This window comes from Alnus glutinosa, chromosome 2 (assembly GCF_958979055.1).
Source record: "Alnus glutinosa chromosome 2, dhAlnGlut1.1, whole genome shotgun sequence".
In the NCBI taxonomy this organism is placed as follows: domain Eukaryota; kingdom Viridiplantae; phylum Streptophyta; class Magnoliopsida; order Fagales; family Betulaceae; genus Alnus; species Alnus glutinosa.
This window is the reverse complement of record NC_084887.1, coordinates 12440025-12454959: the sequence shown is the minus strand read 5'-3', so window position 1 is coordinate 12454959 and position 14935 is coordinate 12440025. Positions and strand designations below refer to the sequence as shown.

Genomic DNA, 14935 nt, shown 5'->3' with positions numbered 1-14935 from the left:
GAAATATATTTACCTTTATTTTTAAATTTTTCTTTTCTAATTTCTTTTCTTTGACCTAAAAATATCACTTATATTTTCTTTTCGTGGCTATCATTTATAAGTCCACAGGATAAAATAAAACACTTCGTTTTATTTTACCATACTAAATAGACTTATTATTATTTAATCCTAATAAACCAATAAATATTTTCTTGGACATTACATCCCTCCCTCCTTATAAAAATTTTGTCCTCGAAATTTGGACATTAAACCGCAATACACACACGCAAACATGCACTTCTATAGAGAATTTAATGCATAATCGATATGATTCAAAGAACCATACCTGGGTTTACTCGATCAAGTGAGAATATTTATCCCGCATTTGTTGCTCAAGCTCCCATGAGGCTCGCTCAATGCCATGATTCCGTCATAGAACTTTCACATGAGGGATGGACTTGGTTCTCAACTGGTGCTCTTTTCGATCCAGAATTTGCACAGGCAACTCTTCATATGTCAAATTCGGCTGAATATCAAGAAGCTCGTGACTAATCACCTGAAATGGATCTTGAATACTCCTTCGCAGCTGAGAGACGTGAAAAACGTTGTGAACACCCACCAAATTAGTAGGCATCTCGATCTTGTATGCTAAAGAGCCCACTTGTTTCAACAATTTGAACGGTCCAACATACCTTGGACTACGCTTGCCCTTGTTGCTAAAACAACACACTTTCCGCATTGGCGACTCCTTAAGATATACAAAGTCACCAACTGCAGATTTTAACTCGCGACGACGCTTATCCGCATAGCTTTTCTGTCGACTTTGCACGGTAAGCATGCACTTTCGAATCAGTGCAATCTTTTCCTTCATCACCTGCACTAATTCTGGCCCCAATAGCTATCTCTCACCCACTTGATCCCAGTACAAAAGCGATCGACACTTGTGCCCGTACAATGCCTCATACGGTGCCGTGCCATGCCAATAGTTGCCTGAAAACTGTTGTTCTAGGCAAATTCTACTAAAGGCAAATGACGTATCCAACTCCCCTTGAAATTCAACTTGCACAACCTAAGCATATCCTCGAGAGTCTGAATGGTTCTTTCGGATTAACAGTCGGTTTGCGGATGGTAAGCACTGCTAAAATTCAACTTCATACCCATAGTACTTTGTAGCTTCTCCCAAAACCTCAAAGTTAACCGTGGATCACAGTCCGACACAGTGGAGATAGGTACTCCATGTAGTCTCACAATCTCTCGCACATACAAATTAGCTCGCTTTTCCATTGAGTTAGGGATCTTGATGGGAAGGAAATGGGCACTCTTTGCCAACCTGTCAACAATAACCCATATGGCATCTTGTCCTCTCGGTGCTTTTAGAAGAACGATGACAAAATCTATGGCAATTTGATCCCACTTCTACATAGGCACTTCAAGTGGCTTAAGTAGCCCTGCAAGCCTCTAATGTTCAGCTTTCACAAGCTGGTAAGAATGACACTGTGCAACATACTCAGCAATATCCTTCTTCATGCCACGCCACCAAAATCTCTTCTTCAAGTCTTGATACATCTTGTTATTACCTGGGTGAACAGTGTATCGTGTATGGTGTGCTTCATCAAGAATATCTCTCCTCAACTCAACATCACTAGGGATAATTGTTTTCCCACTGCTTGTCTTCAAATTCCCGCCTTCAGTGAGATAGAACCCATCTGCTTCTCCATGTCTGACCCTATCCCTGAGATCTTGCAACTCAATATCATCTTCTTGTGCCATTCTGATTCTGTCAACACTTATAGGTTCAACCACAAGTGCTGCCGTAATCGAAGGACCACCTGTCATCACCTTATCAATTTGTACAAAGGCAAACTATTGAGATAGTTCCCCCATAATTTCCTCTAGATTTGTCTCTTCTTCTCGGTACTTCCTACTTAATGCATTAGCAACCGTATTGGCTTTAGCATGATGATAGAACATCTTGCTATCATAGTCCTCCAAATCCTCAAGCCATCTCCTTTGCCTCGTGTTCAAGTCGCTTTGTGTGAAAATGTACTTGAGACTCAGATGATTTGTATGAATTTCACATTTCTCACCATAGAGGTAATGTCTCTATATTTTCAATGCATAGACAACTACTGCCAACTCTAAGTCATGAGTAGGATAATTCTTTTCATGCTCTTTCAGCTATCTTGAAGCATAGGCCACCACTCGGACTTGTTGCATAAGTACACATCCCAAGCCCTTCTTTGATGCATCCGTATAAACCACATACCTAACTAACTCCATGGGCAAAGTCAACACTGGTGCAGTAGCTAACCTACGCTTCAAATCCTGAAAACTAGCTTCACATTCATCACTCCATACAAATCCAGCATTCTTCCTTGTGAGAGCAGTGAGTGGCCCTGGCAATAAATAAAATCCCTCAATAAATCTCTTGTAATACCTTGTTAAGCCCAAAATGTAATGTCCAAGACATTTTTAGAAATTAAAATACGAAAACTGAGTAAATAATTGACTAAAGTTAATTTAGTGTCCTAAAAAAAATGCAAGAGTATATTTTAGGTCCAAAGAAAAGAAAATAGAAAAATAATTTGGAAAAGAAAGAAAATAAAATAAGAAGATAAATGAAATTAAAAAAACATATAAAACGTGAGGTGCAGACCTGCACCTCATGTAACGCCCCGAATTTGAGCCTGCAAATTCGTAAGCAGAAACCTCCGGTTTCCACATGACATTAATACATCAGAGATAAACTCTCATAGCGGAATATATTTTTTTCTTCAAAAGACTTAGGAATTGATAACATAACACATTAGAGCTGACTGAAATACCTCGATACATTTATTAAAAGTTACTTAGGTTTATCTTTACATGCCATATGCACACTAGGTGCATCAAAATTAGTGCCACAGACAGCACGTAAGCATATAACATAAAACATGCCAAACATGACATTGTTATAAATATTTACATGCCATAAAACAAAACACATATAAGCGCAACTAGTAATTTCTAAGCTAGCACATGATAGTTCGTTGATGGTTTCAAAAACCATCAAAACTGGCATATGGGTCCATGCCTTCATTCTCTAGATCTGCATCAGTAACTATGCAAATATGACGTCATCATATTTAAATAGACAAACAAGTGAGTCATCCATTTTCATAACTAAGTTACCATCAATCTAAAACAGTTCATAAAGAATACAAATGTAAGGGTTGTGTGAATATGCATTGTAGTAACCATTTAGTTTGGTGTTTTATGATCATCTTACTTCAGACCTCTCGTTCTTAGGTATCCAAACCCGTTCATGTCCTTTGCCTCACACTTAAAGTCTTACCTATTTTTACTGGAATCCTACCGGTCCTAGCATTAGTTATATATTAGGACTTTGGACTCCCCTGGGTCACTACGAACCCCCTGGATCCACTGATTAGCCTTCCTTCCACTTGCTACTACATTAGCTTGTTGATGGCTATCTCATCAGCCGTTATATTAATTGGACACAATAGGCAATGCATGAACAACCACATGCAATAAACACACACCACACAGTCCTAATGAAACATAGAATCATTCCTCAATAAGACAAACACTTTGATGGTCAAACCTACTCTGATTGACATGAAATTTTGAGGGTAGATAAAGAACTTTAAGAAAAAAACTTTCTCTTCTTCGTTTGACTCATTTCGAGTTCGTTTTGACTTAGTTCTGGTCAAGTCAAAGTTTAAGACAAACACTTGCTTTATTGATTTTTCTTTCTTGTCATGATTACTCTTGAGATATTCTATCCTTTCATCATTACTCTTGTTTTTTATACATAAATGTTTCTAGAAGCATGGAGATATTTTTCTTTGACAGTTTTTCGTTTAATATTGACAGTTGGGTTATTTAAGCACCGGTTTTGGATAAAAAAAGTCAACTGTTACTAAATTGAATTCTGACTTTACAGGATTCAAGTATAAACTATATATATACTATATTGAGTAATTATAAGCCATAAAAACATTTTTATCAAGCTTAAATTTAAAGGTCAAAGTTTAACCAAAAGTGCCACTTGGCACCTAAATAGTCAACTACAAATCCAAAAAGTCAACATGTGGACTTTTCACAAAATTTTAACATGTGATAGATATTGCTATTGTGAGCACCACGGTCTTTGAATTAACTAAATCTGAGTCTGTTTGACCTGTTTTCGATTCAATCAAAGTTTAAAGCTTAAATGTTACTTTTAGGTTTTTTAAAGGTTTTTGGATTTTGATCTTTTAAGTTTTCAAAACAACTTTAGGTTTGCTTATGAAAACATTCGGATATTGTCTCCTCAGCAATATCAATGATTTCTTAAGAGCTTGAAATTACTGGGCTTTACACCTCACATGCACCCCAAAACGGGGCACATTGTCAAAAATTGTGAAGGGCTGGACAGCCCTTCACAAATGAAAGAAAAAAAAAAGAAGGGGCACAGTGCGCCTAAGTTTAAAGGGCACCGTGACCTTTTTTTTTTTACACATAGCTCTAGTTTTTTATTTTTTGGGTTTTTCATTTTTCTCTTTGGGTTTTGATAGAAAACCCTTGATCTATGAAGATCTAACCGTTCAACCTCAAATCTAACTGCATAAACGTGATCCGCAAAGTCTGTTCTACGTTTTGACCAATCGTTGTGAGGTAAATTGCTAAACTTGTATTTTTGAGATTTTTGGTTAAATCTTGTAAAATATGAATTTAATCTTGATTATTCTTTAGGTTTTGTGCTATTTGGAGCTTGCAAAAATCCCTCAAACTCCGAGTATTGTTTGGGTGAATTTTGGGCCGGTTTCTTCAAACCCTAGATTATGGATATTTAGTTTAAATGGTGTTTTATGAGTTTGACCCTAAGATTTTCTTATGGGTTAATGTTATTATGATTATGTTAGTGTTCTATGTTAATGGGTTAGTGTTTTATGTGATTAGGTTAGTGAATATAATTTATAGGTTAATGTTTATTGTTATGGATATTTATTTAAGTGGTGATTTTAATGCCTAACCCTAAGCAAATATCTTGGGTTAGTGTTATTTGGGTTAAATTAGTGTTTAAGGTTTATGAGTATGTGTTTGAAACCCTAGAAAGCTCTTTAGTAATTTAAGAGCTAAATATTAATTTAGTGTTAGAGTAATGTGCAATGCGTTATTTTTACAGTGGGACATTGTGTAGGGTTGTCTAAGAATCTTATTTGAACTTGTTATTCACGCAACAAAAGTGAGTATTCTACTCACTGAGAAAAGTTACTTTTTATGTAGTTTATAGGAATGCAAATAATGTGTTTTTCTTACTGAATCGACAATATGTTAATTATATGTTTTGGATGTTTTGAGTAGTTTTAATTATGTTGAAATATGACAATAATGTTTATGTGATTAAAGATAATTTGAAATATGAGTGTGAAATATGTTCGATGTTTTGAGATATGGTTTGAAGTGTTTTATTGCCTAGTTGGAAATTTAAGTTATGCAACTTGTTTGAGAAAATAACATGTTGAACTATTTATGTTTTATGAATAAAGCATATGTTAAAGGCACGGTCATGAGATTAAATGTATAGTATTTTAGCATGGGCATTGAGCGTGAAACATAAACAAGACCGGGGTTAGATTCCCTTGGCACATAAACAAGACCGAGGTTAGATTCCCTTGGCAAACAAACAAGGCCGGGGTTCAATTCCCTTGGAAAATGCAAAATGTCAAATAAAACAAGAAACGAAAACAAGCACAATGAATGGCAAGCATGAATAGCATTGTTTTATGACAATTGAATTGTTTTTAAGTTATGATATATAATAGTTGTTAGTTTGTGATTGGCTACATTCTGATTTGACAAAATCACTTATATGTAAAGATGCTTTTTAACAGAGATTCCGCTATTTAGAAGATTCTGCACTGTTTGCAAGTCAGAGAATTCGGTTCCCTGCCAGCCGTCCGGACGATGTGTCATCCCGTCCGAACGCTCAACTGTCGATTATATCAGTTGTCCGAATGACATGGCATACCGTCTTGACGCACATCAGACTAAAGCATCATCCGTCCAGACAACGTGGTTTTCCGTCCATACCCTCCTCTATATCGAGATGCTTCTGTTCCAGCTTGCATCCGTCCAGACGATTCAGCAGCCCGTCTGGACGACTCTCAGTGTTCGATCAAGCTTTAGATTTTCTCTCCAAAAGCAAATATAGGAAGATTACTGCAACCGTCCAGATGACGTGGATTCCCATCCGGACGTGCTACTCCTTAAGGCAAGTTCGCAATTCAAATTCAACTGCCCAGACGCCGGTCTACCATGGTCCGGAGGCGCGTTCAACAGATATGGAAATTGAGTGTAGCAGATCACCAGTCCGGATGACCATCCTCCCTGTCCAGACGCACGAAGCCTTTATAAGGAAATTACTTGCAGCAGACGTACGACCGTCCGGACGACAATGCCTCACCGTCCAGTCGCGGCTCTCAAACAGGAAAGATTTTCAGCGAAAATCTCAGAATTTTGGTGGCACAGTTGTCCGACCGGACAGCCCATGACCATTTTCTGGACAGCGCCCAGCTTTATCAAGCCAGACACTCATTTGAGCCCTCATCCTATAAATAGAGGTCCCTGTGCTTCAGAATTGCAAGAATTCGGTATTGAATTCCATTAGAGCTTAGAGAGTCATTTTGTGAGGTTATTGAGCTGATTTGTTCTCTCTGAAGCCGTTGTTGTGTGTGTTGTTGCTGCACTTAAACTGAAGTCTATCTTAGGGGTCGGCCCTAAGATAAATGATTCCATTGAAGACCCCTTCAATTAGGAGACTTGGTTGGGAGCCGTTCGTGTTAGGTTAGAGAGCAAGGTACGACCACTGCATCAGGGGTATGTGAGTGCTACTATCTTGTATCTAATCTTGTCTTTTGAATAGTGGATATCCTGGGTTTGGCTACCCCAGAGTGGTTTTTCTCATCTTGAGTTTCCATTTCGTTAACAAAAATATTGTGTTATTTATTTTCCACATTATTTTGTTAACACATTGTGCACACACACACTTGCTTTATTTTAGAAGTCAATTTCTATTTTTCAATTGTTATCAGAGCTTGGTACACTTTAAGAAGATTAATTTCTTGAGTGTTATTTCATTTTGACTTCTATTAAAAATGTCTCATACTCTTAATATTGTTCCTACCTTTAACGGTACAAACTATGGCTATTGGAAGGCACGTATGCAGTTCTTTCTAAAATCTATTGATTGTTGGAGTATTGTTGAAACTGGTTGGACAAAACCAGCGGATGTAGCACTTGAACTAGTCCCTCAGAAAACCGCTCGTCTTTCAATTGATAAAGCCCTCCATGCTCTATGCCAAGCACTTTCACCATCTGAATTCGCAAAAATTTGGAATTGCGAATCAGCTCAAAAAGCATGGAAAATCTTGGAAACAACATATGAAGGCACTAAACTTGTTAAATCCGCCAAACTTCAAATGTTGATTTCCAGATTTGAAAAAATTAAGATGTTGGAAGAAGAGAAATTTAGAGAGTTTTACTCCAAGATGAGTGACCTGAGAAACTCCATGGTGAGTCTTGGGAAGCCTATCTTGGATGTAAAACTTATCCGAAAGATTCTAAGATCTTTGCCTGAGCGTTTCAGGATCAAGGTGACTACCATTGAAGAAAGCAAAGATCTAGAAGAAATGAAAATTGAAGAGTTGGTGGGATCTCTTCAAACTCATGAGCTGTCTCTACCCCCAGTCAAGAAGCTGAAGACCATTGTCCTAAAGGCTTCCAAGAAAAAGGTAGAAGCTTCATCTGAAGATGACTCTGAGGAGGAAGAAAAAGCTGTGGCTATATTAGCCAAGAATTTCAGAAGACTAATGAGAGACGACCGATTAAAAAAGAAATTTTCTGAAAAAGTGAAGAAAGCTCCCAAAGAAGCTGAACCTGAGGAAGAAGAAAAGAAGGATCCTAGAGGGCCCAGATGTTATGGATGCTAAGGTTTTGGGCCTATCCGAGCCGATTGCGGGAATCTTAAGAAGCGCAAGGGGAAGGCTTACAATGTGACTCTTAGCGATGAGTCAGAAGAAGAAGCTCCTGAGACTGAGAAATTTCTGGCCTTTGTTGCTCCACTAATTGAAGAGGAAGACTCTTAATACTCGGAGCATAGTGATAATGGGGAAGAGCTCAAAGAAGTTTACAAGACTCTCTACTTATAGTATGAAAAGCTGAGGGAAGGGCAAAAGCAGCATATGCATGATCTGAACAGTCTGCAGATTGAGAAAAGTTCATTGCTGCACAGAATACAAAAGCTTGAGGAGAAGCTGCTAGAGACACAGGTCCAATTAGAAAGAGTCACTGATGAAAAACTGACTCATATGCTGTCTATTCAGAAGAGCCCAATTGACAAGACTGGTCTTGGGTATGTAGCTTCCTCTTCTGATGTTCCTTCTATTTCCAAGACTGTTTTTGTCAAACCTGTTGTTCCAGAGCCTCCCTCCACTGTTGAAGATAAAGGGAAGGAGAAGATCATTGGAGATGTTATAGGCACTCAGAAGCCCCCTTCCATAAGATCTCTTATATGCCAAAACTGCGGTCTAAGTGGGCATGTTCGTCCTCAGTGCTCCCTCCTAAAAGCTCAGAAAGCCAAGGCCAAGAAAGAAGTGCCCCGACAGGCTAATCATGGCACTAGACCTTCGACCCAGTATCAAACTCCATGGTATTGGGCACCTTATCATTAAGCACCAAGATATCAAGCTCCTTGGTCTCATGCACCACGATACCAAGCATCTCAGCATCAGCAGCCTCAACAGTGATTTGTACCAGCCAATCATAGTGGCAACTCAAAGACCAAATCTAAGCAGTTTATAATGCCTCAGAAGGTGGAAGAAGATCTATACCACAGTGAACCACCTATCTGGATGTAGAGCATGATGGAGTGGATGATAAAGTCCTGCCAGCAACCACCCACAGGAAGGCAGGCTTGGGTCAAGAAGGACAGTCACCCCATGAGGGGGAACAGACGCACCTAGCAAGTTTAGGTGTTCATGCCTAGGATTTGGTTCCTAATCCTACAGCATCAGGTTTGATTGCTTATTTTACTTGCTATATTTTGTATGCAATCTAGGAACCAGTTGTGTTTTGCCCCCTATTTCTCTTGAGAGAACTTTGCAAGTACTTGTTGGGGAAGATAGAAAAAACAAGTCGAGCGACTGTTTTTCTGTATTGGCATCATCGAACTTACACAAGTTTGATCTTGACTTGCATATGATGTTATTTCCATATTGCATTTTTTTTTTTTTAGAAAAAAAAAGAGGGGAGAATTTGCAAGATTTGTGTCTTTCTTGGCATATTAGATATTGCATGTGTTTTCACCTGATATCTCAATTCTTTGTGTATTAATTTACTTTGCTTAGATATAATTGAGAGTTTATGACTATAATCTACTAAGTGTTTTCCTGTATATGCAAAAGTAGGATAGCTTCTTTCCTCATGCGATGAAAATGTGTACTATCCAAGACTCCCCTAAAGGTACATTTTTTCCTTCTCTGATTTTTTGTCTCTAGAAATTCTGGATAAGAGAAGAAGTTTTTGACAAGATGGCCAAATTGACCATGTGCTAGATGAACCTAGAACCTAAAAACTCTGGCATTCTCTCTAGGTTGCAGCACCATAAGAATCAAGCAGTAAAATTTATGAATTCACTGCTTATGTGCTGAATGTGCAATATGCCTTGCCTTCTACGTGCAAGTAAAAATTTACCTTGTCCTTCATGGTACAAGTAAAACAATTGTGTGCTGCATCTTAAGGGGAGTGTATCAGATGAGGGTGGCTAGGCCCTAGGAAGCTATAAGGTTTGACTTTTGGCTAATCTTTAACTGCTTTTCTCTCTTGACTAGAAAATCTGGTTACTTCTTGTCATATCAGTGTAAGTCATACTTTGTGGGATAAGTCTTCACACACACACACACATTGCATGAGTTGAGTCGTCTATTTGAATTTTCTGTGTACAGGAAAATATTTGTGCTGATTGTAATCTCAACTCTCTTTTATATCTCTGCTTAGTTTTGAGATGCTCTTTGATTGTGTTATCAGTGGATTATACATATGTGTTCTGAAACTGACTTGAGAAAAATTAAATTCTGCAATTTTTCTTTAGTTTTTTGTTTTTCAGTGTGAAGTGTCCGGACGGTCGCTCTTGGCATCCGAACGAGTGGAGCTTAGTCGTCCGGACAATTCAGATTTCGTTCAGACGAGCGCGACAACCAAAGGTCGGACGGTGAGGTTACCCGTCTGGACGCGCGAGACCTGTTCGCTAGTTTCCAATGTAGTGCACATCCGGACGACGTTATTGCACCGTCCAGACGGGGACCCCACAGACTCTATAAAAGCTCCTGGCCGCCGCATTCTCACCCTACCCCACCAAAAATCTCTCTTTTGCCCCCTTGTGAGTATTTTCTTAATAGTTTTTGGCGTTATCTTACTCTTTCTTGTATTTTTGTGCATTAATCTCACATTCCAGGTATTTTTCTAGTCTTTTTCTCTTCAGTTTATTTTAAACTGTTATATATTGATTTCTTTAAGAATGTTGTTGAGATTATATATATATCTGCTGGGTTGGGATTATTTGTGCTAAGTTTGGGGACTACGACGTTATATTTTCTGTCTGTATTTTTGGAAAAGTCCTTTTACTGCAATTATAATGCCCAATTTTTGGTATCCTAACAAGAACATTTTTGGATTATTTTTGGCAAATCTTGTTGGTTCCTTTTGCAAAATCATGTTTACAGGCTGTCCATAGCGCAGGGTCCGCCAGAGGATAGAGGGAGATAGTGCAGCCCTCAGAGCCAAAATTATGGATCCCACAGTCATTGCTGAAAGAAATATGGTCCATTCTGGCATTATGGTGGCACCTCTGGATAGTATCCGCGACATTATCTAGACATACCACTGGGGATATCTTCACAGCTGTGCCTGTGTTGTCTATACCAGGCTGGTCAAACTCTTCTATACCAACCTAGAGGTGGTGCAAGACGATGACCGCGGGTTGGTACTTCAGTCCACCGTTGCAGGACATATCATCACTGTTGATCCCCAGATCATCAGTTAGTTCATAGGAGTTCCTGTCCTCCAGCTTTCTGACATTCCATATAATGAGGTCGTCATTCCTCCCTCTATGGACGATCTTCGGGAGTTCTTCCACGTTGTTCCACAGGGAGAGGATCGCGCCACCACCATCAGGATCAGTGCCTTATCCGCCCCTCATCGCATGTTGGCCAAGATTGTTCAGCACAACTTATGGCCAGTTGTCAGGCGCAATGACCTGATTTTGAAGAAGGCCTAGTTTGTCTATGCCATCCATCTTCGCTTGCCTTTTTGCCTGTGCAAGTATATTTTGGGCATTATTCTGAAGGCCCGCGATGACAGCAATACCGGTCTTCCCTTCGACTGTCTGCTTACACAGATTATTCTTCAGTCCGGCATCAGTGTTGCTGGAGAGCCGAAGATGATGATCCAAAATCCCATCAGCAAGCAGACTTTGATGAAGTCCAATGCACAGCTGTAGAGAGATGATTATGATGATGATATGCCTATACCTGCTGCCATGCCTGTCGGCTTTCCGGACATGACTTCCTCCTATCAGACTGTCCCGCCTTCTGAGCTGAAAGTCAGTTATTCTTAGATCATGGAGGCCCTGGTTGCCATTCAGGGAGGAATGAGTACCATGCAACTCTTCTTGTCATCCATGCAACAGTCCATCTCTACCATGCAGCAGGAGGAGGTTCACTCCATCAACCTCCAGGTAGAGCAAAACAAGCTGGATCTCCTGTAGTGCCCCAGATTTTAAGACATAAAATTTAATGTCTTAAATTAGAATTCAGATCTAATAATAAGGTTAAAGAATGAAGATGAATATTTATGTGAATAAATAATCATTCGTCTTATAAATTGTTTTATAAATATATTCAATTGATTTAATGAACTTTGTGTTAATAAAACAGATATTTATTTTATATCCAAAAATTACTGAGTTAATAAATAGACAAAATAATTAATCATTAAATTAATTAACTTTATTATATAATTATGCAAAATATTATTTGACACTTTATTATTATGTGTAATAATAATATGCGTATTAATGTTCGTAATAAAATATCTTTATTTATAAAACGAATAGGCTAAAAACAGGTTTAGAATAGTAGTTTTTATGAGACAGATTTTATTAAAAAGACCCGATGTATACAACTCTAACAGCTGATAAATTGTAGAATAATCAACCGTCGTCATCCTTGCACTTTATTCCATTAAAACCTTTTAAAATCCTTTATCCAGGCAGCACGTTCTCCAGCTCCCTCCACTCATCACCCTCGCATATTTAAAATTCATTCAGCTCGTCCTCCGCTCTGATTTAACAGTACCCACTAGCCTACTCTCCACCTCCTACACACTCTCACATTTATAAAACGCACCCTCACCCCTCTGAAAATCGCATGCTTCTTCCTTCGTCCCTTCTTCTCCCTTCTCCTTCTTTGTTGTTCTTCCTTGCTCTCTTCTAACCAAGAGATGCAGAGAAACCGAGCAAGAGAGTGAGAGACCGTCAGATTGAGAGAAATAAGAAGGAGAGATCGTGACAGAGAGGGAGACTCGAGATACACAGAGAGAGAGAGATAGAGAGAGAGAGAGAGAGATTGGAGATGAGGGAGAGACCCGATCCCAGTGGACCCGTTAGCCACATCCGACGAACCCAGGAGACCCAGTGACCTGTCAGAGGTCCGATCGCAGGTGTTGGTGCTATTTGATGCCGGCAAGGTTAAAGTGCAATTTTTGGTGGCCTGTGTCACGATTTCCGGTGAGCAGAGGCGTGACTTTCAGTGGATCGTTGGCCGGTTGAGCTAGGGAGTTTTTTGGCGATTCTGGCCGTAAATCCGGTGACTTCCAAGGGTGTCTTCTAGTAAATGTTCTGGTGGATTTTCCATAAAAAATCCCAAAGGTAAAATTCCAGTAATTTAGTTTTATTGATAGATAAATTGGATGTTTGTGATTTGTAGGATTTCATGTTATTTTTATGGGTATTGATCGATTATCCGTTATGGGTATTTGGGTTCCTTCTAGCTGTGTGTTGTGTCTCGGTGGTGTAGTGTTTAGCCAATTGTGAGCATGATTCCTCTGTGTGACCGAGTGTTTCATTCGATGGGAGATGAATATAGGATTTCAGATGTTTTGTTTTGCCTTCCTATGATTTCGGTAGTCTTCCCAGTTTAGTTGTAATGTTTTGGCAAAGAATCTGATTCTTGTGTATGGGTATTTCAGTGGTATAGTTTTGAAGCTAATTATGTTTTGTCCTTGCTGCGTCCAATTGGTTCTCCCATGTTTCGTTCGAATATGTACTGTGGAATCTTGAGTTTTGTTGGCTTTTATGGAATTCTTCTGGTTAATATAGCTGAATGGACAGTGAATTTGGTTAATTGTGATATTCTGCTTTGTTGTGTTTTCCTTGTACTGTTTGGTTGCTGATTTGCAAAGGTTAGAAATTAATTGAGTGTTTGGATAAATTAAAGAGGTTATGATTCAAAGTGATTCTATTGAGGGAAAAGAGTTTAGATGTTATTAAAACTAAGACAAATTAATATTCCTGAATGAGGATGTTAACACTTTATATGTGTATATTTATAATTATGCAGATGATGAACTGAGAGACTGTACGAAAAGACTGTGAGTATTCCTTACTCACTCAAAGTGATACACATAGAGCTTTCTTTAATGTTTTGATATCTGCTTTATTTAATAGTATGCAACTTGTTTGGAGCATGTTGTTTGTAACATTGCATGTGTTAGTTAAGTTAGAAACAAAGCAAAGGGATAGACATCCCTGGGTTTGAAGCCCTAGGAGGGATAGACAGCCCAGGATTGAGGCCCTGAGGAAGGGACAAGACATCCCCGGGTTTGAGGCCCTGAGAAAAGAATAGAGGTCCTTGGATTAGAGGCCCAAGGTAAAAGAATAGAAGTCCCTGGGTTAGAGGCCCTTGGCAAAAGAATAGAGGTCCCTGGGTTAGAGGCCCTTGGCAAAAGAATAGAGATTCTTGAGTTTGAGTCCTTGGCATAAGTGTCTATAACTGTCATCATATTGTTGCACTACATATTGTTGCATCGCATATTTTTAATTAAATCGGTAATCTTATCATTATTGAAAGCAGTTGACTGACCCATATATTTATATATGGGCGGTATAGCCCATTATACAGGTACGAAAGAGTATAAAGCTCAAGGATTGGATTTTATTAGCACTGAAGAGTTAGAACTGTTTATTAATGTAGCTAATGATTGTAGTGATTTCTTTGTACCAATTTGGAATGTAATATTTTAATTACATTTGTCATTCAGTAAACTCTGATGTATCTTTTTAAAGAAAATAAATATATTCCGCTGCGTAAGTTATCTCTGATGTAGTAATGTCACGTGGAAACTGGAGGTTTCCGCTTACGAGTTTGCTGGCTCAAATTTGGGGTGTTACATCTCCAGGAGTGTCTTAAGTTCCACCACCCGTCCAGCAATGATGACGAGGATGATGCGCCGATGGCCGAGGATGCTTGAGTTTCTTTTTGTTTTGTAGTTGTCTTTACAGTTGTTGAGACATTTTGTGTTATATTTTGCTACTTTTGTTAAACTCCTGGATTATATTACTTTGTTTACCCTGATCCTTCTGAGACCGTTAGGGGGGAGTAATTTTTGTTGTGGTTAATTTTTATTACGCAGTTTTACCCTTTGTTCCTTTGTGAAAAAAAGGGGGAGTAATTTTTATTTTTGGACCGGGAATGTATTTTCAAATCAGTCAAGTGATTTTTGTCCCAGAATGGCCAAAGGGGGAGTTTCTTAGTATGTGATTGGCTACATTCTGATTGGACAAAATCACTTATATGTAAGGATGCTTTTTAACAAGGATTCCGCTATTCACAAGTGTTTCAAAAGATTCTACACT

At 38.7% G+C, this 14935-nt stretch overlaps 1 protein-coding gene across 1 annotated transcript; it reads right to left on the bottom strand.

The window, feature by feature from the left end:
* Positions 1–409: 409 nt before the first annotated feature.
* On the bottom strand, positions 410–850 carry LOC133860290 (uncharacterized). Its single transcript, XM_062295927.1, has one exon. It carries the CDS (start codon positions 848–850, stop codon positions 410–412), a length of 441 nt encoding a protein of 146 aa, XP_062151911.1.
* Positions 851–14935: the final 14085 nt, after the last annotated feature.

Bases quoted from the DNA above. Each gene is read 5' to 3' on its own strand.
- LOC133860290 (XM_062295927.1), bottom strand. From the start codon at position 850: ATGAAGGAAAAGATTGCACTGATTCGAAAGTGCATGCTTACCGTGCAA.